Source organism: Salarias fasciatus, chromosome 6, assembly GCF_902148845.1.
Source record: "Salarias fasciatus chromosome 6, fSalaFa1.1, whole genome shotgun sequence".
Classification (NCBI taxonomy): domain Eukaryota; kingdom Metazoa; phylum Chordata; class Actinopteri; order Blenniiformes; family Blenniidae; genus Salarias; species Salarias fasciatus.
In genome coordinates, this window is record NC_043750.1 from 27,199,444 (window position 1) to 27,226,102 (window position 26,659).

The 26,659-nt window shown below is 47.3% G+C and overlaps 1 protein-coding gene and 1 long non-coding RNA gene across 2 annotated transcripts in view; both read right to left on the reverse strand.

Moving 5' to 3' along the window:
• Nucleotides 1-16,544: 16,544 nt before the first annotated feature.
• On the reverse strand, nucleotides 16,545-20,110 carry LOC115390255 (uncharacterized). The gene is made up of 3 exons (XR_003931657.1): nucleotides 20,069-20,110; nucleotides 19,781-19,890; nucleotides 16,545-16,594 (listed from the first exon to the last, which is right to left on the reverse strand). It is a non-coding gene; the product is annotated as an uncharacterized LOC115390255 (long non-coding RNA).
• A 129-nt stretch (nucleotides 20,111-20,239) lies between these two features.
• LOC115389793 (von Willebrand factor A domain-containing protein 7-like) overlaps nucleotides 20,240-26,659 on the reverse strand; it is a 32,710-nt gene continuing 26,290 nt past the window's right edge. Inside the window, exons 9-11 of the mRNA XM_030093369.1 lie at nucleotides 26,411-26,623; nucleotides 26,125-26,263; nucleotides 20,240-20,397 (exon numbers count right to left, since the gene is read on the reverse strand). Of these exons, the coding sequence (XP_029949229.1) occupies nucleotides 20,240-20,397; nucleotides 26,125-26,263; nucleotides 26,411-26,623 (510 nt within the window). The remainder of the gene's footprint in view (nucleotides 20,398-26,124; nucleotides 26,264-26,410; nucleotides 26,624-26,659) is intronic.

Sequence of the window (26,659 nt, forward strand, 5' to 3'; positions counted from 1 at the left end):
CACAAAGTTGAATGAAGGGGATAAAAAGAAGATTTGTTTTCAAGGCACACCCAACTAGGTACAGATTCATCTTGGTCACACATCCAGAAGAGGAACTTTTGCACGTTGGCTGCCCAGTAGTAGTATCTAAAATTTGGCAAGGCAAACCCACCTCTGTCCTTTGGAGATTGTAGAACTGATTTGCGAATTCTGGGTGGTTTTCCAGCCCAAAGAAAAGTTGTAATAGCGTTGTCTAATTTGACAAAAAAAGATTTACTAAGAAGAATGGGAAGATGTTGAAAAAGGTATAGAAAGCACAGAAGGAAAACCATCTAAATCAAATTTATTCTACCCACTAATGAAAGAGGTAAAACTGACCAACGACCAAAATCCCTCTCAGTCCTCTCCATCAAGGGGGCAACATTTGTGCGAAACAGAGCTTGAAGTGAAGATGAGATTTGAATGCCAAGGTATCGAAACCCATCTGTTGACCACTTAAAAGGCACAATGGAATTAGGGATTGATTTAGCCTTATCATTGAGAGGTAGCAATTCACTTTTCCTGTAGTTTAGTTTCCAGAAATACTTCCAAAGTTGTTTAAAATAGTAAATATAGTTGGAAAAGAATTTATAGGGTCAGAAACGAAAAGTAGGAGGTCGTCCGTGTACAGGGAGACTTCATGGGTAATGCCAGCACGAGTGATTCCTTTAAAGCAGAACTTTGCAACTTTTTTACCTCAAAAAATGTGTTTCAGAATCCCTGTGGGGGTAAACAAAGACTTGTCACGGTGATTCGCTGGTCCCTTCACTCTCCCCGCGGTGTGGGTCCTGAAAACAGCGCTTGCAATTTCAGAGGAGCGGACCCGACTGCTTTACGGCACTCATACGGGATTACAAGTATAAAAGCTGTTGGAGTACGATATCTGTCATTGTGTTGCAATAGAAGATCTTTGCATGATGTGTTGATTGGCTCTAATTTCCGTTTGGTAACTGAAAAATAAAGAGGAGTGGCACCTCCTCTCGTAGAAGTGAGCACGAGGAAAGCATCTCCGAGTGTTTCTTTTCCAATAAGTTTGAGCGTGCGAGGCAGGCATGTCTGCTACAGAGGGAGCAACCGGAGGAGGCAGCGCGAGGAACTGCTGCTGAAGAAGATTTAACAAAAGCGTGTAAAACAAACATGAAACCCTCGCTAGCGTTAGCAACGCCATGGATGGTGCTCATGGATGGTAGAACCAAAAAGACAGAAAAAAACTTTGTCTAACGAGCGGAAAAAAAGGACACAGGACTGGGAAGCTCTCTGCACGGGGGGTGGGGGTGGGGGGGGGGGGGGGGGGGGGGGGGGGGGGGGTGATGCTGAGGACGTTTACGACAGTGAGCTTTCACAGGAGACCATTAGGGGGAGCGCTAAAGCAAATCTTACAAAGTTCTGCTTTAACGTCTGAGCGCAACTTAATTGCTAGAGGTTCGATCGCCAGGATGAACAACAAAGGTGACAACGGACAGCCCTGTCTGGTTCCACAGGATAAGGAGAATGGAGGGGATGAGACTTTGTTGGTTTGGACGGAAGCCTGGGGTGAGGAATATAAAAGCTTGACCCAGTCAACAAATGGTCCAAGTCCAAATCTGCCCAAGGTGTTGTACAAATAGCTCCATTCTACCCTGTCAAAGGCCTTCTCAGCATCAAGAGAGACCACAACCTCAGGGGATACAGAACCAAGGGATGTGATTATGTCAAGAAGGCGTCTAGTATTAGAAGATGATTGTCATCCAGCCATAAAGCTGGTGTGATCCAGTCCATGTGTGACCTTGTTAATAAATACATTCAAATGAATTTTCTTGATTTCTTTCTAATAGCCTTTGTAAATATTATCTGTGATAGAAACTTAATACAATTACTCCCAAAGTAAAATACAAATTTTTTTGTTAATAAAATAACAGCAAAACGAACTATTTAACAAGCATTCTGGGTTATCCTTACCTCCAAGGTAGGTCTCGTAGAATCTCAAAGATAACGCCCCTTAGTCTCGCTCCTTTCCTCAACTTGTTTAGGAATGGGACAACACTTAACTTCATGGGAGCGCGCATTTTGAGGCATGAGGAGTAAGATTGAGGATTAAGCAGAGAACTGGGATTCACCCTTACACTGCACACGAAGTCTCCGCTCCTCCTCCTCCTCCACCTACTGCCTCCATCAACCCAGGACTAAACTCTCCACTATGGGAGACAGGGCCTTCCAGGCAGTGGCCCCTCGGCTGTGGAATTCTCTCCTCAATTGATTGATTGATTGATTGATTGATTGATTGGCTTTATTTCGAAAACATGCATCCCATTATGAATATACAAGAGTACAAAAAAAACACAAGATTCGAAAAGGAGTTGGAAGAAGTAAAAACTTACATGAATCCTACCCCTTTGTCCACTACAGGATCATCAGCATGAATCAGACAAAAAAAAAAAAAAAAAAATCACAACATTTCAGAATTATTCACCAATTCTCTCAATTCCTAATAACTAGAGAATAATTGGTTGGCATCACTCAACATTTTCTCAACATAAATACTTTCATTCATTTCTATAGTTGCTGAACACAAGATCTTTATATATTCTTTGAAACACACTCAAATTAGCGCTTTTCTTTAGATCCTCAGTTACCCACGATGCACACTGGATGCGGTCCGGCTATGGAACGGCTCCGGTCCGGACACCGCAGCTAATCCGTAGTCATTAAAATGCTATAAAGTGAAATTACTCCAAAATGGCTCAAAACCACTCTGTGACCGGAGCAGCTCTGTGTTGCCAGATTGGGCGGGTTTCTGCCAAATCAAGCTTCTTTTTTGAACACGTCGGACAGGTCGATGAAATGATTATGTGTTCATGACATGTTTGTCATTATAAAAATGCAGTTTTAACGTGCATTTTCAACCAAGATGGCGGTTTGGGCTCTTTCTTTTGAGTAAAATGGGTTTCAAATTGTTTAAGGGGGATAACGACCGATCTGGCAACCTTCTTCAGCGCAGGCGGTGTGAATCACAGTGCTGCAGTATGGGTGGCCGTTTGTGCCATACATCGCCTGGTAGAAAACGCCGTTCAGAACGGCGCTTTTAACGCCGAGCGCCGCCAGGCGCTTTTATTTTGAAACGCCTTCCGACGTCTCAAACGCCGAGCGCCGCCAGGCGCTTTTAAAGCGCCACTAGGCGCTTTAAAACTGAGTGAGGAACTTTTTTCCATATATGTTTTATTGTCCACATGACGTTTGATATATTAAATGTATTAAAATATATTTTTTCCCTTCTAATCAATTTTTCAAAACTGAAATGTTTAAAAATAAATCTGAGATTCTCTATGTCTATGTTTGTCTGTTACAACATTACATTCTCAGTACAATTCAATTTTTGAAATAATATCTGAATGCATGATTAGAAGAATTATTTGAATATTCATTTGGCAGTAACTGTCAGGGATGCTGAACTACAAATCTTCACACTGGTTATGTGGCTCCCGCTTGATTTATTATGACATGTTTTATTTTGTTACTGATTATATTTTTAATAATAAATCAGAACATAAAACAACAGTTTAACTGGTACAAAGGCACAGATAATTATTTCACTTATAAACATGTTATTTCTGGCTGCAGGGACATTTTATCTCAATGATGCAGTCATTGGACACCATGACATCTGGGGAGCCACCAAGCAGGTTGCTGTCAGAGAGGAACACTGCTTTTCCTGGATCGTCACACCAGTGGGCTTCATGTAATCCTCTTCCGAAGTCACAAGCCTGGGGTCAAAAAGATAATTTTTGCACAATGTGTATGTGTGATTACAATTTGTTATTAATAAATAGAGGGAGAGAAGGAAAGAAATATAGGCTCAACCCTTCAAGATTTCTTTGTTTACACAAGACCCCTTCGTGTTTTTTTTTTTTTTTTCTATCACAGTTAGATCACATTTTGAAAATGTGATCTAACTGTTTCAAAGGTAAAAAAACAATTCCCTGTGGGAACATTTACAATCCTTTTGTCCTGTTCTGACTATTCGCAAACTTTAGCTGCTCTGAAAACATGTCATAAGTAATTTTTTGAACATTTTCCACCCCCTAAGTCTCCTCATTGAGCTCACCCCTGATCAAAAGTATTTATTTTTTTATTTTTAAACATTTCAGTTTTGAAAAATTGATTAGAAGGGAAAAAATATATTTTAATACATTTAATATATCAAACGTCATGTGGACAATAAAACATATATGGAAAAAAGTTCCTCACTCAGTTTTAAAGCGCCTAGTGGCGCTTTAAAAGCGCCTGGCGGCGCTCGGCGTTTGAGACGCCGGAAGGCGTTTCAAAATAAAAGCGCCTGGCGGCGCTCGGCGTTAAAAGCGCCGTTCTGAACGGCGTTTTCTACCAGGCGGTGTATGGCACAAACGGCCACCCATACTGCAGTAGCTATACCAGACCGGAGCCACCGCATCCAGTGTGCATGAGGGGTTAGTTTATTCCATATATTCACACCACAAATTGAAAGACAAAAGCTCTTTCTTGTAGTACGTTGAAACTACTTTTTGAAGTTTGAATCCCCTCTCAGATTCTACCCTCCTTGCCTATTTGAAAACAAAACTTGTTACCAGGTAATGTGTTTTTTTCGTGCCTTAAACATAAGTATTGCCGTTTTAAATTTGACCAGATCTGGGAATTTTAATTCCTTGGATTCCAAGAACAGTCTGTTGGTATGTTCAAGGTATCCAGCTTTGTGCACTATTCTTATTGCCTTTTTGTGAAGTACCACAAGTGACTGTAAATTGCTGGGATATGTATTTTGCCCCATACCTCCACACAGTAGCTGAGGTATGGCATTACTGATGAAGAGTACAAAATATATCGTGCCTTGTAATTTAAAAAGGGTTTAGTTTTGTTCAGTAATCCAACACTCTTTGCCAGTTTTATTTTTAAATTCTTTATTCGTGGCTTCCAGTTCAACTGTTCATCAAGTATTACACCTAAAAATTTAGTCTCAGTTACTCGTTCAATTTTGTTATTACCTATAAGCATCCGTTCCTCCGTTTTTGTCTTATTGTTTCCAAATAAAATATATTTAGTTTTTTCCATATTTATTTTCATATTTATTCCGAAACCCTGAGGGCTCCACTAAGTGTGGATACCTTCAAAAAAGGCCTCAAGACATTTCTATTTAAAAAGGCCGACAAGATCCACCTTGTTTTCATGATTGTGACTTTGAAGTTTTAAAATGTTATTTTTGTTTTTGTTTTGCTTTGTATTTGTACCTTTGACAATTGTTTTTAATCTCACCCTGTAGCACTTTGAGATTTCTTTTGAAATGTAAAAGCACATTACAAATTTATTATTATTCATACATTCATTCTTTATTTCATTTCTTCATTCTTTCTACTCTGAACCTCTGAACCAGGTTTTTGTGAGTTTCTGCGTAAATGTGTACGTGACTCTATGTGAGTCCTCCGACAGAACTGACACAACCCATCGTGAATTTAAAGGTTTGATTAGTGCCCCACTGTTCACCCCGTCACTGGAGAGCCTTTTCAGCCTGCTCTCCAGACAGCACATGTGCAGTCAAACTTCTCAGCAACACGTCCGCCCGGTCCCTGCCATAATGTCCAATAGCTCAGCCGCCCCCACCTGGAGCAGCTGATCCTTTTAAACCCCGCCTACTACTGGAAGACAGGGAGAGAGAGAATCACTGATTATTGATCACAGGTGTTCCTACTTACCTGCCTCCCACCGCTTCACTGAGGTCTGCTTCACGACCTCTCCTCCACAGCTGAGCTCCAACCACACCCCACCACCACAAATTGAAGCATACGATAAACCTCCAGAGCAGAAGTCTTTCAGGACAGATCTTGTGATCATTTTGTCGGTTTCATTTAGAAGTTCCCAAACAACGGCCCAGGGGCCATATCCAGCCCATCTAACCAATTGGATTGGCCCACTTCATGATCCCAAACAATCTCAATAATCCCTTGTGATCAAGTGTAATACAAAGTAAAACATGAATAATAATGAAAATGTGAGGGCAGTATTATGCTTATCGAGCATACAGTCTGCTGGAAGTAATAGGACTGAGAGGCTGATGTCACACCGCAGTGCATCATGGGATTGGTGGACTTCTGCGACACTGTGTACATCTGCAGGCTATGCTGTATTGTCCAGTTTTGCACTTTTTTCCTCTTCTAACTACTTAGAAACATGAGTCGAACGTGTGATGTTAAACAGTCGTTCACATAGGAAAGAAAACACTACGATTTGTCACATTTCCAGTGTGGAAACAAAGATAGTCTATACAAGATGGGTGGGGTCGCACACCAGGGGGAGGTGTGGACAGATTCAGCTTTGCTCAGTGACAGTTTTGTGCTAAAACGAAAAGTGCGCTGATAGCTCGACAGCTGGAACCACGTCTGTTCTCTGTGCAGGCCGAGCACGCCCAGTCTAATTTGTCTGACAGGCGCAGTGCGCACACCACACCAAAAAAATCACAAGCAGGTTTTCAGAGTGTTAGTGTGTTCTTTGTTGCATGTTTTTGTGCTACCCAAAATAGCCTTACACCATGGATGCCACTTTGATATGATGGAGGACGATATGATGGACTTAAGACGGGGAGAGGCTGAACTGCATAACAGCAGGTAACGCAGCAGAGCGCACGGGAGAGAACAGCACCGGGCTGCACAGCTCTGTCCTTAAATGAGAGTATTAGCCTCTTGCTTATACATGTTTTGGCTACAATTTACTCAGTCCCATTAAAGATACACAAAATCACCCATGAAACAGATACATTTAATTTAAACATTTTCCTTCCTCCTCCTCCTCTTGCACTTGGACTGCTGGTTTTGAGGTGGGAGCCTGAGGAGAGCCGTCCTCTGCTGGTCTGGTCACTCAAGGGCCACCTGCCAGGGTTTTGCGTCATCAGGATTTACATGCCAAAATGATCATGATTCAATCAGGTGAAACTAGTGAATTTCACAAGCAAACTGTGAAAATGCGCCATTTCAGCACAAGTGTTTCTGATTTCATTGCCATTACACAGTTTACTCATGTTGTGTTCTGTCCACACCGCTCATCTTTTTTATGCTGGGTTTAAATATAGGTTACTACAGTTTCCTCCTGGGAGAAGTTTTGACTGCCTGCAGCTGCTGTCTTAGTCCATGGTGATGGCGATTGGAAATTGCATAGCGCGTCTGCCTGCGGTGCATTGAAAGGTGGTGAGAGGTGTTCATTTAAACACCTTACATGATTACAGTTGGCTGTGTTAAACCCAGTCACACCTTCTCTCCTCCCTCTTTGCCACTTGCGCCGGTGGGAGGGACAGAGGCGTGGATGCGCCGCTCTGCGCCAGACTGCGCTGTTTACAAAAATTGCAAAATGTTCTGGACACACCCTGTTCACAGGGCGTGAGCACGGGGCAGAGCAGACGTGCCTGGTCTACTAAAACAGAGCCCTGTTATTCTATTCATTGCATTTTTTGTGTCATATTTTTTTTCTTATCTTGAAACATGTCACGGAACGGGAGTATTGCACATTTTCACTTGCATGTTTTTTATTTTGTATTGCCCTTTTTGGATTGTCGTGTGCTTTTGTTTGTGGTGCTTTTAATTTGAAATGGGACGGTGCGTGCTTTACTTCCTGTTGTGAATGACCTGACCCCCACAGCTCCACAGCTGAGGCTAGTTATGGCTAAATGAACTGGGGGCGGATGCCCAGGTGCGGGGGCGTTAATATCAGCGGCAGAGGGAGCAGGAGGAGAGTTGAGCACGGCAGGAGGAGAAGGCAGCCACCTCGGTGCAGTTGGAGCTGAAGAGACGGGACCTGGGACGACGGCGCGGTGCGACGGCGGGCTACGGCCGTGGAGCAGTAGTGGGACCAGAGTGCAAGGCTCATCACGGCAGGCGGGCAGAGTTTCTCTGCCCCTGCGTGTAAGTACCGCACCTGTTGTACTCTGGCGACGTGACGTAGACCACTGCTGCTGAGCCAGCTCGGTCGGCCGCGAACGAGTGAGTGCCCCCAGGTTCCTGTCTCCCACAGCTGCAGCGCTGAAGGAGGGTCCGGACCGGTCGCCTAGCCCACGGGGGAATCGGACGGCGGCGGAGCCTCGGACAGCGACCCGGACGGCGGCGGAGCCTCGGACAGCGACCCGGACGGCGGCGGAGCCTCGGACAGCGACCCGGACGGCAGCGGAGCCTCGGACAGCGGGGGAGCTGTGCTGCGGTGGAGTTGAGCCAGCTGACACGGCAGGCTAGCGGCGAACCTCTCCTCGGTTTTTACTAGCGGACCTTTTAGTATTTTATTTTATTGCTGGCATCATCTTAAGTCTTGTGCTACTTTGTTTATTTTTATCCTTTTATTTGATTTATTGTAATAAATCTTTTAACCAGCCATTCATTTCAGCCTGTTGGTTTTACACTGCTTGCCTTGTTTTTAGAGTGTTTTTAGTATTTTGGTGAGTTCCCAGTCTCCAATAAAACTGGGTGGCGTTGTCATCCGAGTTTAATTCTTCATCTCGCCACAAATTTTGGCATTGTCGGCAGGACACAAGCACGAGCAGTGTAAGATCCAAAGGCTGTTTTAGTTTTGTTTTTAACTAAGCATGATGATGATGATGCCAGTATATCCCGGTGCGCCTTGGCTGCCGAAGTTTAATGGGCCAAACAGTGACATTAAGTATGGGGACTGGAAAGAGCAAATGTGTGGCATGTTAAATGCACAAAATCTCACGGAGCCCAGGAAAATTGAATTTTTAATGGGAGCGTTAGCTGGGGAGGCCAAACTGCAAATCAGTATTTTAGACATTGGAGAACGCGATACAAGTGCAAAGATCTTGACTCGTCTTGACACCTTGTATGGCGACAACATCCCCATTGCGGTGCTCAGGTCACATTTTTTCTGCTGCAATCAGAAACCAAGTGAGTCTGTTAAATCCTTTACTCTCCGCTTAAGGGAAATGTATTGCAGACTGCAGCGACACAGCCCAGACGATGCACCCTCCGAGAACATCCTGAAGGACCAGATGCTCTTGGGGCTCAGGGAAGGGCCCCTGTCACAAACCCTCCGGACATATGTGCGCCGAAACCCTGAATTGGATTTTGCTGCTGTGCATCATGAAGCTCTACTTCTGGAGGAGGAGCAACGTGGACAGGACATCAACGCAACGTACACCGCGGCCATTGGGGGGTCTCAAGAAGGTACACCACCTACACCTAGCTGGAGAGAGGCTCTGAGGGAAGAGATAATGAATGATGTTAAAGACCAAATGAAAGGCTTCACCCAGGAAATAATAAAAGAAATCAAACCGCTGTTGCAATACTCTGGACTAGAACACGCCCCCATGCAGTACCGACGCAGAACTCGACAAAGATTCCAAAATGATGCCAATGAGTGGACTAGAGATGGGAAGCCTATATGTAGGCAGTGTAGACAGCCCGGTCATGTGGCAAGGTTCTGTCAGAACGCCAGTGCCACCAGCAATACACCTTTAAACTAATCACCCCTGCTGCTGAGGCCCAAGCAGTAGGGACGGCCTCTGAGGCTAACCACCAGGGGGCCAACACCCAGTTTGTGGGCAAGTGCCCAACCATTGAAGTCTGTGTTGGTGGAACCAGAATGACTGGGCTGTTAGACACCGGATCACAGGTAACGCTAATCCAACAGAAAGTAATGGAGCAACATTTTTCTCAGGTTGAGAAAGGCACAGCCCCCTTGGTGTTAACGCTTAAAGCCGCCAATGGCCTCAGTATACCCTACTGTGGTTATGCCATAATGGACTTTGAAGTAGAAGGTGTAAAAATTCCGGGAAAAGGTGTTGTTATTGTCAAGGATGATTGCTCTACCCACCCACTGCTCATTGGGATGAATGTGATTGGTGCATGTTGGGATGCTGTTTTTAAACAGGGAAAGCCAGCTCTCTCCCCTCAGAAATGGAAGCCATGGCGGGAAGCGTTTGCGGTGTGCCGGAGGACCATCGTAACCACACCAGAAGATGGGTTCTTGGGCTTTGTCCGCCTTGCAAGTCGACAACAGGTTCAGGTACCACCAAGGACTGAGATGATTGTGTGGGGCCGCACTTGCGTGGGGCCAAGCAGCCCTGACTTACCAGCGGTATTGGAGGCTATGCCTGGAACAGAAGCATGGGGAGTAGCAAGGACCTTAACGGTCGTGCGAAGTGGGAGGGTCCCTGTTCGTATTTGCAACCCCCATGTATACCCAGTCACCATAGATCGCTACCAGAAGCTGGGCCAGTTGTACCGCGTGGAAGATGTGGATGTCCAGGGGTCCCAAGACCTGAGCTTGACTTTGGGCCCGGATGGTGTCGTGGAGGTGGGAATGGTGGACACCCAGAGCCCCCACCACAAAGAGCGTACTGAAGAAGTGAGTAAGCCTGCTGACTGTCATCATTTAACACCACAGCAGCAGCTGGAGCTCAGAGCTCTGCTACAGCGGTGGGAGAAGGTTTTTGCTGCGGATGAAGAGGATTTTGGACGCACCGACTTGGTGCAACATCGCATTCACACTGGGGATGCTCCTCCCATCAAAGAGAGGTATCGACCCTTGCCCCCATCTATGTACAAAGAGATAAAGACCCTGCTTGCAGATATGCTCGACAAAGGGGTTGTCCGTGAGAGCTGCAGTCCTTGGGCCGCACCAATTGTCCTCGTCAGGAAGAAGGATGGCAGCTGGAGATTCTGCGTGGACTACAGGAAACTTATTCGGTCACACACAAAGATGCATTCCCACTTCCACGGATCGAAGAGACACTGACTAGTCTGACCAGAGCAGAATGGTTTTCCACATTAGACCTTGCTAGTGGGTACTGGCAAGTTGAGATGGACCCCGGAGACCGTGAAAAGACAGCTTTCACCACACCTATTGGACTATTTGAGTTTGAGCGGATGCCTTTTGGGCTCTGCAATGCACCTGCTACTTTCCAGCGGTTGATGCAGCAGTGTTTAAGCGGTCAAATAACCGAGTCTCTCTTGGTGTACCTTGATGATGTGATCATTTATTCACCTGACTTCTCCTCCCATTTACAGCATCTGGAGGAGGTGTTCCAAAGATTTTGGCAGCATGGACTTAAGCTCAGGATGGATAAGTGCAAACTGTTTCAACACGAGGTGAAGTTTCTGGGCCATGTGGTTGACAAGGCTGGGGTAAGACCAGACCCAGACAAAATTTGTGCCGTGTTAGATTGGCCTGCACCTGCCACTGTACACGAGGTCCGAGCCTTTCTTGGCTTAGCAGGTTATTATAGGCGATTTGTACCAAACTTTGCTAAAATTGCCCGGCCACTGAATAGCCTGTTGAGTGGCGTGCCCGTTAAGAAAAACTCACAGATTCGGATCCAGTGGTCCCCAGAATGTCAGGCTGCTTTTGAACGATTAAAATCAGCCTTGACCCAACCACCTGTCTTGGCCTATGCAGACTTCACTAAACCTTTTGTTGTTTACACAGACGCCAGCAACCAAGGCCTTGGTGCTGTTTTGGCACAAGTGCAGGACAACCAGGAGCGTGTAATCGCATACGCCAGTCGGAGCTTACACCCAACAGAGAGAAATGATGCAAACTACAGCTCATTTAAATTGGAACTCCTAGCGTTGAAGTGGGCCGTGACAGAAAAATTTAAGGACTATCTCATGGGGGCAAAGGTTATTGTCTACACTGACAATAATCCTGTTGCCCATCTACAAACAGCTCATCTGGGTGCCGTCGAGCAGCGCTGGGTTGCCCAACTTGCGTCTTTTGACTACCAAGTGAAATACCGTGCTGGGAAAGAAAATGTGAATGCTGATGCCCTCTCCAGGTTTCCTGCCAGCTCCTCCACTGATAAAGGCTGCGAAGTTGCTCAGCTGACGGTGACTTCTGAGGTGAGCCCAGCTGCTCAAGAAGTCAGGTTATGCCTGGATGAGGATTGGAAGACCCTTCAAGAGGCGGATCTCGACGTCAAAGCAGTAACAAGGTATGTGGCTGAAAAGTCGAGGCCTGATGGTCCTACAAGACGGGCTTTACCTTTGAAGTCGCAAAAGCTTCTACAACAGTGGGAGAAGCTGCACCTTGTGGATGGGGTGTTGTGTCGGAGGGTCAAAGACCCCAAAACTTTCGAGACGTGTGTGCAGGTGGTGTGCCCAGTTGCCAAGCGACAGGAGGTCTGGAGGAAGTATCATGAGGCAGCCGCCCATGCAGGAGCTGAAAGGACCCTCTCCAGGATACGGCAGTTTTTCTACTGGCCTGGGATGAATATGGAGGTGCGTCAGTTCCAACAAGGGTGTGTCGCTTGCAGTTTGCAGAACAGGACCCAGCCTAGGGCCCCACTGCATCCCTTCATCACCAGCTACCCATTAGAGGTAATAGGCATGGATTACTTGACCTTGGGCAGAGCAACAGATAGGTGTCAGAATATATTAGTTTTGACAGATCATTTCACCCGTTACGCTTGGGCAGTTCCCACGAAGGATCAGACAGCAGAGACTACTGTCCATGCCATGTGGTCCCATGTGATTCAGGTTTTTGGTTGCCCTGCGAGATTTCACTCGGACCAAGGGGCGAACTTTGAGTCATCTGTTGTCCAACAGTTATGTCAGCTCTATGGCATTAGCAAGAGCAGGACCACTCCATACCATCCTGCTGGTAATGGTAGCGTAGAAAGGATGAATCAGACTTTGCTCAATATGCTGCGCTCTCTTGAGGCGGAAAAGCAGCATAAGTGGCCTGAGTACCTCCCTGAACTCTTAGCAGCCTACAACAACACTGTCCATAGTTCGACTGGCTATACACCCTCGTTTTTAATGTTTGGCCGGCACTTGAGGCAACCAGTTGATGTCAGTCTGGGTGTGGACCAACAACCACAGACTTATGACCTACAAGGCTGGGTTAGAGACCACCATCAAAAGCTCTCCTTCGCCTATAAGTTAGCCAGACAGAACATTGACAAGGTGGCAGGTCACAATAAGCAAACTTATGACCGGCAAGCCAAGGCCATGCCACTGGCCCCAGGCGAACGAGTGTGGGTGAGAGACAGGAACCGTAAGGGTCAGGGTAAGCTTCACCCGGGTTGGGACCCAGAGCCCCATGTAGTGCTGGAACAAGTCGGCGATACCAGGGTTGTCTACAAGATCAGACCTGAGAAAGGGGGCATTGAGAAGACTGTGCACAGGAATTCGCTGAAACTTTGTGTTGGATCCCCACACGAGGACCTGGAAAAGACTACGGATGATCCTTCCGAGAGTGGTACACAGAGCCGGACCCCATACTATTGTTCTTTTTATGATCCACCTGCTGAGCCACCAGAACATCCTGTAAACCTGCCTGAGTTACCACAGAGCCCTCGACGTTCCGTCCGAGTGAACTTTGGACAGCCTCCAACCCGGTTCCGGCCGGATGAAGACTGAGGTGACAGGGACTGCCACCCTTAAAGCAAGGGGGGATGTCACGGAACGGGAGTATTGCACATTTTCACTTGCATGTTTTTTATTTTGTATTGCCCTTTTTGGATTGTCGTGTGCTTTTGTTTGTGGTGCTTTTAATTTGAAATGGGACGGTGCGTGCTTTACTTCCTGTTGTGAATGACCTGACCCCCACAGCTCCACAGCTGAGGCTAGTTATGGCTAAATAAACAGACCAAACTTTATTTGTTATTGAAGCAAAGTTTTTATTTCATTTACCCTTTTTATAATGCATGTTTTTAACAACCGCATGCAACCATTTTGCAACTTAACAGAGCAAGTTAACACACAATTGCAAGTCATTTGGACATAACTCCATGTGTTGCCCTCACTGTAGTATATTTGCCCTTTCCAGCTTTTCATAAAGATATTTTTTAAAAGAAGTTTTTTTTTTTTTTTTTTTTTAATTAAAGCAAAGCAGATAAATCTCAGTAGTTACACTATTGTGGAAAATATTGGCTACACAGTAAATCCGTCAAGTGTTTAATGATTTTCCCTCCAAAATTAAGGTATTTTTAAATGATCATGAAGCAGTCACCCGAGAAACTTAATATATATTCCACTCCCGTATTATAACTGATGAAAGGATGGAGGTGATGTCTGAATTCATTTGTGTTTCCAAATGAAGGAAACCATAATACTGACAACAAGACTGTATATATTGAGCTTGCGCCCTCCAGTGGAGTCGGTTACAGCTGGAGTTGTGGTTGCAGCTGGAGAAGTGGGTACAGTGGTCATATTGGGTGTAGTTGTTGGTGTAGTTGTTGTAGTGTTGGGGGCAGGTGTCGTCATCACCCTCGCCTGTCCCACACATCGCCCCACATTCCCCACCCCGTCCACAGCTGCCACCTCCACACTCTGTGAGCAGCATGAAGAGCTGTATGTGATCACTGTGACGTTCTCGCCCCCAGGTCCCACCTCCATGCTGGTATTCAGAGTACCATTCCCTTGGCGGAGGGACATGGTCACAATACCAGTGCCGTTGATGCCATCAGTGAGATTAGCGATGAACTCCCACTGGGTGATGGCGCAGAGAGAGGAAGCAGCAGGGCAGATACCAGTTGTATTGACTACTTGGCACACAGGACTGGATATATCTGTTGCCTGGAAAGTAAAGAAAAGCAGAACAAAGGTTCAAACATAATTTCACATTCAATAAATGTAGTGCATGTTGAACGAATATCGTGTTTCTAGTTTTAAAATGCCAAATATTTAAAACAAGTCAGAAAACAAGGAATCCAGGTCTTTTTACGATTCATAGGATATTATAATAATTACGTAAAAACAACTTTAAAATACACAATACTGAACAACAGATGTCACTATTTCTTCTTAAAAAAATTTGGGATAAGAATCATTTCTCCTTGTATGACTGTAAATGTTCTGTCATATGTTAATCATACGATTAGCAATGTGCTAACAATGTGCACCATCCATCCATCCATCCAGGGTGGGCCCTGGGCATGAGTGACATATTTGGTCACCAAATTGCTGTCCTCCAATGTTTTTTTATTTTTATTTTTTTTTCCTTGACAGGCTGTCATGCGCTCTCTTGGCACATGACACGTTCATTTTTTAAGGTGGTACGCTTCATCATTCTTCAATTACAGTGACGGGCAAGTTTAAAGTTCCCCCAAGCGGCATCCATTAAACAGCGCTGGTTGGTTTAATTTCATGTCATTCTTTTATACTGTTAATCAGTGACTGGTGGAATCTCTACTAAGGCCCGCCTCCTTGTGGAGACTTTTCCAGAGCTCCAAGCTATTTATCAGCTCTTTTAATGCAGATTATTTATAGAAAATGAAGCAAATATTATTAGAATATTGTCATTTAGTATTACAGCTTACTCTCATTTAACAGCATTGTGGGCATATTTTCAAAAGTTTTTACAAATATCATGTGGACAATAATTTTATGTTAAAGCTTCAATCTTGTGAAGGAAATGGTGTTTTCGAGAACACAGGTAAAAAATGGCAGCAACAGTAAAAATAACATTACGATTTAGTTACACATTATAAAAACTTGATAAAAGTTTACTTTGAAGTGCAAATGCAAATGTTGGCCACTACACGATAAAGGCTTAAACATTAGACCTTTTAGTTATCTACTTGATAAACACTTCTTTTTCATATGCTACACAGGGATTTTAAATGCACATACTTTTATTGCATATACTTTTTATTCTTTGATACATATGTTGCTGTTCTTGTTGGTTGATGCCTTTCAACTATTCTGCAGCTGAAATGTACTCCACAAATAAAGTTGCCTTCCCTGTCTTTATAATTAAGAAATATCAAAATGATTTATTAGAAATACAAACCTTCGACTTTCATTAAGTCTTCTTGTGCTCAGTTGGTTTAATAATTGAAAAAACAAAAACGATGAATCAGAACTCTGGACCAACTTTGTAAATGTTGACTTCAATAACTGGTTTCCAATGAAAAATATTGATTTGTCTAATTTTAGAGCCTATACATGACATTTATACTGAAACACTTTTCATCTTTTAGACTTTGTAGTTTTGAACTTATCTGTTTTGTTCCAATTCCAAACATACTGCATTTTCTCACCTGGGTTACCACTGAAAACCTGAGCACAGCAAAGTTCATTTCGGTGGCAGCTGCATTTTCGACCTCGATGGTGACGGTCACGTCAGTCCCTGATGCGGCGCTGGTCGGCACGGTTAGGGTCACCGTGCCGTTGGCCTCACCTCCGCCGCCTGATGCAATGGTGACACTGTTGGGTGCAGTGGTGTCATAGCTGCGGTCATTGCTTACTTGCAATGAGAATGTCCCGCTTTCACTGGAGGACACAGTGAAAGGGAAAGAGAGAGAGGAACCCGGCTCGATGTTGCTGCTGTTAGCTTGAGCCTACAAAGGTCAAGATAGAAGTGGAAAAGGAGAGGAGATTAAATTCACCAAGTGTTTCATCAGACAACATAAAATGGGAGAAACACACTTCAACAGTCAAACAACATTAATTCAAAAAAATATACCCACAGTAACAGAAAGGCTGGAAGTCTTAAGCTGAGTGGTGCTTTGTCTCTGGAATCTGTCAGATGCGGTCTTGGAGGTGGAGCCGCCGTCCTCACATACAAGGCGAACCACAAAGTCCCCTGCAGGGACTTCTCTGAATCTTACCAAGTAGTCGTTGCTTCCCAATGACTAAGGAAAACAAAAATGAAAACGAATACTGGCTTACAATGAGACTTTCTTCTGATGAATGGCACCCATTAACAAGGGGGGTCAAATAATGAAAGTGGTTATTAAAGTTTGACAGAATAGTTTTCATGATTTTTTAAGAAACTCAGTCCTGCCTGGAGATACTTGAATAATACTTTATAGTTACTCATACAATGCTTTATCATGTTAATAGGCATGTCCTGATCCGATCACATGATTGGAAATTGGGGCTGATCACATGGCTTCTTGGAATTGGCCGTTACATCCCGATCAAGGATCGGGTGGTGGCTGGTCAAGAGAGGACGCACAGATACCACCCCCAGTGAGTCAGAAACAGAAAAAAAAGAGCAAAAATGAATTCTAATACTAAATAATAGTATACTAAAACATATGTGCTTCATTTTCTATCAGTAATCGTCAGTAAAAGAGCACATAAACAGATTGTAGCAAAGTCACTCCTGAGATGTGGGTCTTGGTACCTATTCCATTAATCACTGATCAACAATGCACATAAGTGATTGACATGAAATATAACTAATGTTATAACTAAAAAACATTTAATGGCTGCAGCTTGGGGTAAATTTAAGGAGGTGCATTGTTGTCCGGTTTATCAACACACTCAAATTGAAGCGTTGAAGCACGATGAAGGGACTTTAAAAATTTACCACCAACAGCAACGCTATGAGAGCAGAGCACAAGGTGTCGGCAGTGTGGAAATATTTTAAAGTCGACGACAGCAACGTTGCTGTTGCAAACTGCAAGCTTTGGAAATGTGAGATTTCTAGAGGTGGAAAGAAGAGTGCAGCCAACCCTCCGTGGCTGATATTGCAACTCAGCATCTCTGAGCCCTCTGCAGCTGTGTGAACAGTGAGAGGCTTTACATTCGTCATAAGAAAAGAAATAGGCTGAAAACTGACAAGGTACAGATATTGGATTTCATTAAGAAAAACAAATTTCCTTCTGTGAAGCCAGATAAGGAGAGTAAGGCTGAGGAGTGCAGTTGCTGATAAAACACTTTACAATATAGCGAAATGGCACTTTTATTGGTTTGTTGACCTGCCTGTCAGGCATTAAGAAGCCATAGATTTAAGCCGCTGTGCACCGGTATATCCTTCCATGGAGCATTGCGCATGCGCAGGTATGTGTGTATCAAAACATTATTTTAACGGATTGAAACGAAAACACGCCTTTTAAAATGTTTTATAACCATTTGAATTTACTTCAAGTGCTTATATGCCATCCCCTGCACCACTGTAAGGAGTATTTTGTCCACTTTTGTCAGTCTGGCTCTGACTCCTATTCACCTCCAGCAACTGAGCTAAGCTAACAGTGATGCTAACAGCTGGGAACCAGCCACTGGACGCGGAGACGCAAAAAAGGTATTTATGAACTTGTCTCACTTTGTCAATGATAGGGAAAGGGTGTGGGTCCAAAATCTTTGGAGTATTCCTTTAAAGAATTTAAAGAATTTATCTTATTTGTTATTGCTTAAATGTTATTACTTGATTGTTCAAGCTGAACAAGCTGATGAAAATAAAGTGAACAAAAAAAATGACACCTTGTATCTGTTTCTTTGATCTTTCAGTATGATAGATGTGTCTGATCTGGATTTGGTATTAGCCAATGCTCAAAATCAAGACTCAAAAATACTTGGCTGTCCAAGACGTGGACACCGCCTTGTGCAGTGGCAGCCCACGACTGATGGTGGAGGGAACTTCGCTGCTTGATAATAAATGCAAATAGTATCCACGTTCCAGTGGGATAAGCACTGCTTGGAGAGAGCAGAGCCTCTATCAGGGCCTCCATAATGGTTAAAAGCTGTTTGGGCTGTATAAATGCCCATGTTAGCATCAATATAGCATCCCGGGGCTCTTACTGGGCACAAGACTTCTGTTGTGTCTTGAGGAATGCTCAATTGACGGCCATAGCGCTTAAGCTTTACAGGCTGGACAGGATGTAAACCCGACAGCATCTATGGGAAAAGGTCAACGTCTGGCCCAAGAGTGACACCCCTAACATCTGGATGTCACGTCAGGATGATGGGCTGATAGACAAAGCGTGTACCTCACCCACACATTTTGCTGAGGTGATTGCCAATAAAAATGCAGTCTGGCATGGCACCCATATTGCCAAGGGGTCACAGGAAGAGGCTGACACAAGCCAAAGCCTCCTTGAGAAAGTCGACACCGGGTCATGACTCTCAACTGTGCCATTGCAACTTCATCAAGTCTGCTGATATAGCTCCCACATACACCTTCAGGGTACATGGAGGCTGACATCCATCTAAACTCTGACATTCACAATGGTTAACCTGACGGGGTCCACACAGTTGCTCAGCAGCAATTCAGGCCTCTCAGTAGCTTAGAGCTTGAGTGGAGTCGGTGAGGATTGGCATGCCAAACCTGACCTCCGTGCTAGGACAACAGATCTCTCCAGTTAGGAAGGCACCACTGTTCGCTGCAAGAGAGTCTGGACAGCACAGGAAACCATGCCCGAGCTCCCAAAAAGGGGCAGCCTCTGGAAGAATTCTCTGGGGTGTCCATCAGATCGGAATGAGCAGTGGAAAGGCGTGATAGAGCCCCTCTGGTCAAAAGTGTGCAAGTGCGTCTTGGCCCAGAGGTTGGTGGTTGCCTTCAGGGAAAACCAAGTGGACAGTGTGTCAGTTCCTCTGATTTGAGCACCACCCTGGGAAAAAAAAGACCCCAAACTGTGTGCACCACCCCTGGGTGGAGGCACCACTCTCGTGGTGGAGGACTCCAATGGGAAAGGGTTCAGTCCAATACATGGCCTGCAGGCTGGGTAGTAGTGCAACGTCGCCTCACTGACTTTGGACCATAGGCTGACCAACAGTGTCACTCACCAGACAGGGTTGGTGCCAAAAAGCCAGAGGAAGGGTGTGCCAACATGGCTTTCACCAACACAGCTAAAGCTAATACCAACCGTGCAGCCAACAGCTACAGTCAACCTAAACAAGCTGAGGGAAGGGAACATTCCATGCTTTCAGAACTGCCTTCTGGCAGTCAGTGGGGATGAACTAGAACTTCAAGCAAACAACAAGCAGCTGCATGAACATTCATCAAAATTGCTGCATATCAACATAGGTGTAGTTTCCAACATGACATGAGCATATTTTTGTTTCACTGACTTCAATGTGTGGCTGTTGCATACCTGCACCGACCCATTGATCTCTGACATACTTGAGCTGTCAAAGAGAGTCACATTTGTGACTGTTGCTGAGTCACTTCCCGTCAAAGTGACCAGGAGAGTCACATTTCCTCCTGAAAGTGAAGATATAAGAGATACTGAATTTATTGTGATGAAAATGTATGTTGAATACAAAACGCTTGTTATGATTTCAATTTGCTGCTTCTTCTAGTCTTTCAGCTCCACTGAGAAAAATGGAAGAATTTTCTTTTGTTTGTTTTGATCATGATGATTAACATTATCAGTTCCAACCAGTTGGAGGACGTCCATCCAAAAACTTCAGACCACCGTGGGCTCCCGCTCGTTCTTCCACAATGTCATAGACAAAGTTCACCGAACTTTGACCTAATGTGCAGAAAAGAAATTTTAGTTTAGCAAATTAAAAAGAAAGATTCTTCTACTAACTGAAATCTTAGGATACTACTAACCTGTGATCTTAACAATGTATGGACTACTAGAGTTAACACTGATTTCCCACATTCCGGTGTCATTAGTGCTGTTTAGGCTTATCTGGCGAAGGTTTCCCACAGTGGAGAAGGTTGCCAACGGACCACTGGGCTCAGATGAATTCTGTGATACTCCTAAATGAATCACAGAAAAGGTGATGAAAATAAAATGCTCTGACCATACCTTATGAAACCCTTCTTTTACTTATTCAGGTATTTATCCATGCAGATCTTTTTACAAGACACATGCTAAATTTATGCTCAATTTAATCTCCACTGAAGGCTGGTAAAAAATATTCATAGCAAACTTTAAATGGCCACACGGTGGTGCAGTGGTTCGCGCTCATGCCTCACGGCAAGAATGTTCTGGGTTCAAATACTGGCCGGGGCTCTGTCCTTTCTGTGTGGAGTTTGCATGTGCTCCCAGTGTGTGCGTGGGTTCTCTCCGGGTGCTCCGGCTTCCTCCCGCGGTCCAAAAACATGCATGTAAGGTTAATTGGTCACCCTAAATTGCCCCTGGGTATGAACGTGCGCGTGAATGATTGTATGTCAGTATATATGTCAGCCCTGCGACAGACTGGCGACCTATCCAGGGTGTACCCCGCCTTCGCCCACAGCAGCTGGGATCGGCTCCAGCCACCGTGCAACAACGAAAGAGAGAAGTGGTAGATAATGAATGAATGATGGAACTTTAAATGCTGGCAATTTCCTTAGAAAAAGTTTTTCCTTAGTTTGAGTGAAACAAAATGTAGATACACGATAAAATTATCCACATTTAATGCATATCCTGCAATATCTACTATTTTATCACAAAAGAAATCAGAGAATTTATCCTAAAAAAAAAAGAGAAAAACTGGAAATTTCATTTTCTAGATTGTTCTTATTCTTCCCTCTTGCAATTCTCTTTCTGGAAGACTTCAACCATCTGCAGCACAGTGGCACTTCATCCCTATTGCACCTTCCATAGCCAAAAGCCTGAGTATTATTTTCTATTTCATCCCTACTGACCGCCAGAAGTGGTGCTGTAAGCACTGGAATGTTCCCTTCGTGCATGCGTAGTTCGAGTATGTATACCAACAAACGTCACTCGTGACTCCCCGGATGACCCCGGAACCATACAGATACTGGTTCCCTGCCCCGGATTCGGCTCCTATCTTCTTCTCGCGTTACTTCAAGGCTTGAAGAGTTGGGACGTGCCCTTTTTCGGCATACTTTTGCGCGGTTGCTGGGAGCCTTGTGACCCTGTTGGTCGGAGCTGCGGACGCCCTCCAAAGGCTGCAACCAAGCTAACCTCTTCCATCTACGCCGTGGCGACGAGCAGGCGCCGTGTCTCCTCGGTGAGGAGGATCTGTGCAATCGCCGTCACGGTAAGGTCGCTGTTTCCGTCTTTGTGGACATAGAGGATTTGGAGGACTAGCCGGAGAGCTCTCCTCTGCCGCACGCACACCGCTGCTGCTCCGTGAGCACATGGGACTGTGCTGCAGGCGTGGGGATGCTGCACCAATCGCCACGTCATGGCTGTGTTGCCTGTTGCAGCATGTGTTGCCTGCTTGTCAGGATGCCGGCTCTCTCGCCGGGCTGTTTCTGACGGGTAGTGCCTCTGTCGGCAGTGGGAGCGGGTGCTGCGAGGGGGCTGCTTCCCTCTACCGGGTGTGATCGGCTTGGTGGTTAGCTTCCCCTGTGTAATTCGATTCTGTTGTGCGGGCCGTGCAGGCGGCGTATGCCCCTTTCCCTCGGCTGCTGCACTGTTGTTTTTTTGACCCACTGCATGCGCTCGAGCTGCGCCGCAGCTAAGCCGGGCAGGGCAGCCTGGTGGCTATTCCCCCCTCTGGCCGGGGGGTTGTGTGCTCATGCCTGGTGTCGCGGTGGGTTGTGCAGGTGGCGTACGCCCTCTTCCCACAACCCATCATCTTGTGGCATGGCCTCGGGTGGAGGACTGGCCGAGTGCCTGGTGATGGACAGCTCCCACCGTTGTGTGGCCTGTGGGGCCCCCCTGCAGGGGGATGATGGCCACAACCTCTGTCTGTGGTGCCTAGGCCCTGTTCACCTCGGGAAGGCGCTCTCGGACCACCCCTGTAAGAACTGCAGCTTCATGCCTTATGCCCAGTGAGCTGCTCATCTGGCACAGGTGTCTGCAGCAGCTGGGGTAGGCCAGGAGTCCTCCTCGCCGGCGCCGCTGCCTGTCGCTCAGCCACGGCAGTCTAAACATCACGGGGAGGCCTCAACTGAGACCCGACCGCCGGGGAAGAGAACGAAGTCCGAGCAGAAGCTCGCCACGGAGGTGGTTCAGCTGCACCGGGAGCTGGAGAAGATGAGGACTCGCCTGCATGAGCATGCGCCTGCTTCGCCTGCGGAGGAGGGGGCAGGGATACCGTCCACCCCCCACCCCCCACCCCCCCACCCCCCCAATGAGGATGTGATGTCCTTGGCAGCGTCCGCCTCGCACTTTTGTGAGGTGGCCCGTGACCGGGACTTTGTGGTTTCGGGTCAGGAATCTACCTGATCGTCTCAGAGTTCTACGGGCGAGACGGGGATGACTCCATGCGGTCCATTCTGGGAGCGGCTCTGGAGTGTCTTCAGCTACAGATTCCACCACCGACCCGGCCTGCCACAGTGAGGGCCTTCTTTAGATGCAGGCGTCCTCCCTCCGCGTTCGTGGTTCCTCCCTCTGAGGCCTTCCTGAGGGAGCTGCACTCGTGCTGAAGGGATAGCACCGCCCCCTCCAGAATGTCTGCGGATGGTCGAGCCTTGGCGGCCATGCACGACACAGCGGCGGCCGGCTTGGAGTGGATGCCCGATGTTGAGCTGGCCATGGCGGCTCTCATCGTGTCGGCGGAGGAGTCCCTCTGGGCTGAGGTATGGTGCCCCAGTCCTCAGTGCCAGAACACAGATGACCTCCTTACAATGGCCTAAAATGCTGGTGTGTGTGCCAGGGGATGGGGAATTCCCTGCCTCACCTCATGCTGGCGCTCTCGACCTCTCTGCAGGGAAGCGTCGTGGACGCTGCCGCTGTTGGCTTCTCTGATGTGGTGCTGCAAGCCTTTGCCCTCATAACACGGGACCTGGGACGGATGATGTCGTTGCTGGTTTTGGCAGAACGCCAGGTGTGGCTGGCACAATCCCCCTTGTCAGAGGCCTCTCGTCGGGCTCTCCAGGGGTTGGCGGTGGAACCCAGACAGCTCTTTGGCTCAGCCACCACGGAGGTGTTGGACAGGTCGGCCTGGGCGCGTGAGACCCAGCGATAGTTGGTCAGCATCGGTAGGGACCGTGCCCCCCACGGGGCTTCGGGGGTCCCTCCATCCATTCCCATTTTCGTCCGCCTCCGGGACCCTACCCCGCTGCGGACTACACATTCGGACGGACGTCGCAGGGGGCAGCAGGGGCCTTTCGTCCGCCCCCCCCCCCCCCCCCCCACCCCCCGACAGGCATTTCGGCACACCCGGCGTACGGGCCCCAGTGGTCGCCCCTCCGACGCCCTTAGGAGCCGGAGGTCCAGGGACTGATGCCTGGGGCCAGTCGTCGGAACTTTTTCTCGTCAGCAGTTTCGCCTCTGGGCGGCCACGGCCACAGATCCCTGGGTAGTGTCCGTCCTGACCCAGGGGTACAGGCTGCAGTTCCGATGTTGGCCCCCAACCTTTCGTCAGGTCACCATGACCTTCATCAGGGACCCGGCGCAGGTGCTTGCTTTGGACCAGGAGCTGTCCTCCCTCCTGGCCAAAGGGGCAATCGAGGCTGTGGACCCCCTGGTGGACCCAGGGGGGTTCTATTCGCCGTATTTCCTTGCGCCCAAGAAGACTGGGGGTTGTCGCCCCATATTGGATCTGAGATGCCTCAACCGCTGCTTACGGGCTCTGCCGTTTCACATGTTGACGCTGAAGGAGGTCCTGCGGTCCATCTCTCAGGGGGACTGGTTCACGTCAGTCAATCTCCAAGATGCCTATTTTCATGCCCCCATTGCACATCAGCACTGGCGGTTCCTTCGGTTCGCCTTCAGGGGCTGCCACTGGCAGTTTCGGGTGCTTCCCTTTGGGCTTTCCCTCTCACCGTGGGTCTTTACCCGGGTCGTGAAGGCGGCCCTCCACAGGCTGTCCCGCAGCGGCCCGTGGCGCCTTCCCTGCAGGAGGGATCTGCTGTCCCAGCACAGCGGCCGCATCTGGAATCCCTGCCCTCACCATCTCTGCCTTTGTGCTTGGCTTCTGAGGGGGCTGAGCCGCTGTTGAGTGGCTGTTCAGGGCCGGTCCGGCGCACCGTTCTCAATGCTAGGGTGCCGTCTACCCGGTTGCTGTATGCCAGCAAGTGGCAGTTATTTGCGCAGTGGTGCAACGGCCACGGGGCGGACCCGGTGCTTTGCCGGCTTCTGGTTGGTTCTGGACTTTCTGTAGTCCCTCTTGGACAGGGGTCGCTCCCCGTCCACTCTGCGGGTGTATGTGGCAGCGATTTCTGCTGCCCATGCGCCAGTCGCAGGCGGCACGGTTGGGGGCCACACTCTGGTGTCTTTGCAGCTTCGGCCCCCTAGAATCCTACGGGCACAAGCCTGGGAGCTGCATCTGGTGCTGGACTCTTTGTGCCTGCCTCCCTTTGAGCCTTTGGCGATAGTGGAGCTGCAGTGGGTGCCCCGCAAGAAGGCGTTTCTGCTGGCTATTGCTACAGTGAAGCGTGTAGGGGAGCTGCACATGCTGTCTATCCACCCGACATGCCTCTGGTGGCACCCGGATGGGGTGGGTGTCATGCTTTGGCCGAACGCCACCTTCCTACCTAAGGTGTTGTCACGGCAAGCCGGCCAACCCATTTGGCTCGCTCGATACGACCCCCCGTCGGTCGACCTGGGGGGCCGGGCAGAACTCCTCTGCCCAGTCAGGGCCCTGCGATGCTATATGGCAGCTACAGCGGATTTGCGGGCGTCAGGCCAGTTGTTTGTCTGCTATGGTGGCTGTCATAAGGGCTCTGCGCTGTCCAAACAGCGCCTGTCCCACTGGGTACTGGACACGATACCTCACGCTTATCAGGCTGCAGGCTGGCCTGTGTCCCAGGGGGTGCGCTGCCACCAGGGTGGTGTCTACATCGTGGGTCACCCTGAAGGGGGTGCCCCTGGAGGAGCTGTGTACTGCCGCATCCTGGACGACGCCTGGCACCTTGTCCAGGTTTAACAGCATGGATGTTGTTCCTCCGCATCCACTGCGAGTGGTGCTGGGTCTCAATAGGTGGGTGCCTGGCTTCCTCGTGACTGAGTTGGCATTCGTAATTCCAGTGCTTTCAGCACCGCATCTGGCCTTCAGTAGGGATGAAATAGAACAAGAGTTACGTATGTAACTACGGTTCTATGAATCCCGGATGACCGCCAGAGTGCTCTGTCACTCGGAATCCTCATGGTACGCGAGAAGATTCAGTAGGAGCCAAATCCGGGTCAGGGAACCGGTATTTATACGGTTCCGGGGTCACCCGGGGAGTCACGAGTGACGTTTGTTGGTATACATACATGAACTACACATGCGCGAAGGGAACATTCCAGTGCTTTCAGCACCGCCTCCGGCGGTCATCCGGGATTCATAGAACCGTAGTTACATACGTAACTCTCGTTTTATGTACTGTCTTCCTGGTCTGTTCTGTGGCTCTTTTGTGAAGCACTTTGGGTACCTTTTGGTTTTTGTAAAGAGCTCTATAAATACAATTTCACTGATTGATTACATATTAATCCCACATGTTCCTCAGAAATTCACATTTTAACGAGTGGAAGTCAAGTTATATTTCCACATTTAACCGAACACACAACAGAGAAGAAACAAAGAAAATAAACTTCTGCAAGTGGACTTCAAAAAGGTTAGTTAAAAAATACGTAGTGTGGAAGATGTATTTGGACTGAACCTGTTGAGCTGGTGAGTCTGAAGGTGAGAGATGCCTGCACTCCTGTTATGTAAATGATAATGTTAGTGATTGATGCATCAATAGCAAAAGGGAAATTGTCACGACGTCCTGGATCAACTGTTGCTTGGAAAACTGTCACCTGAAAAAAAAAAAATGAACAAAATCAACCAGGAGAAGCGGATGATGAGGCCTGGGATTTAGGTAATCGTATTTGCATAAACATGATTTGATGGTTTGCAAGCATGTGAGTCCAGGGATCTCCTAAAGATCTTCCTTGATGTCTCACCACAGCGTTGGCTGATAGGTCTTCTATAACAGCAGTGGCCTGAGTAAGATCTAACTTGCTGACCTCGATGGTCTGACCCCCAGAGGCCTGGGCTAAGTCCCGGTATAGCTCGGTCTGTGCCTGGGTCAGGCTACGTGTCAATGGATTTTGACCATCACTTTGGCGGCGGCGGCGACGCCGAGCAGGAAACACATCTGTCAACATGAAAGTTACCTGAAATTACAAAGAGAGATGATTAGTGATTTTTTT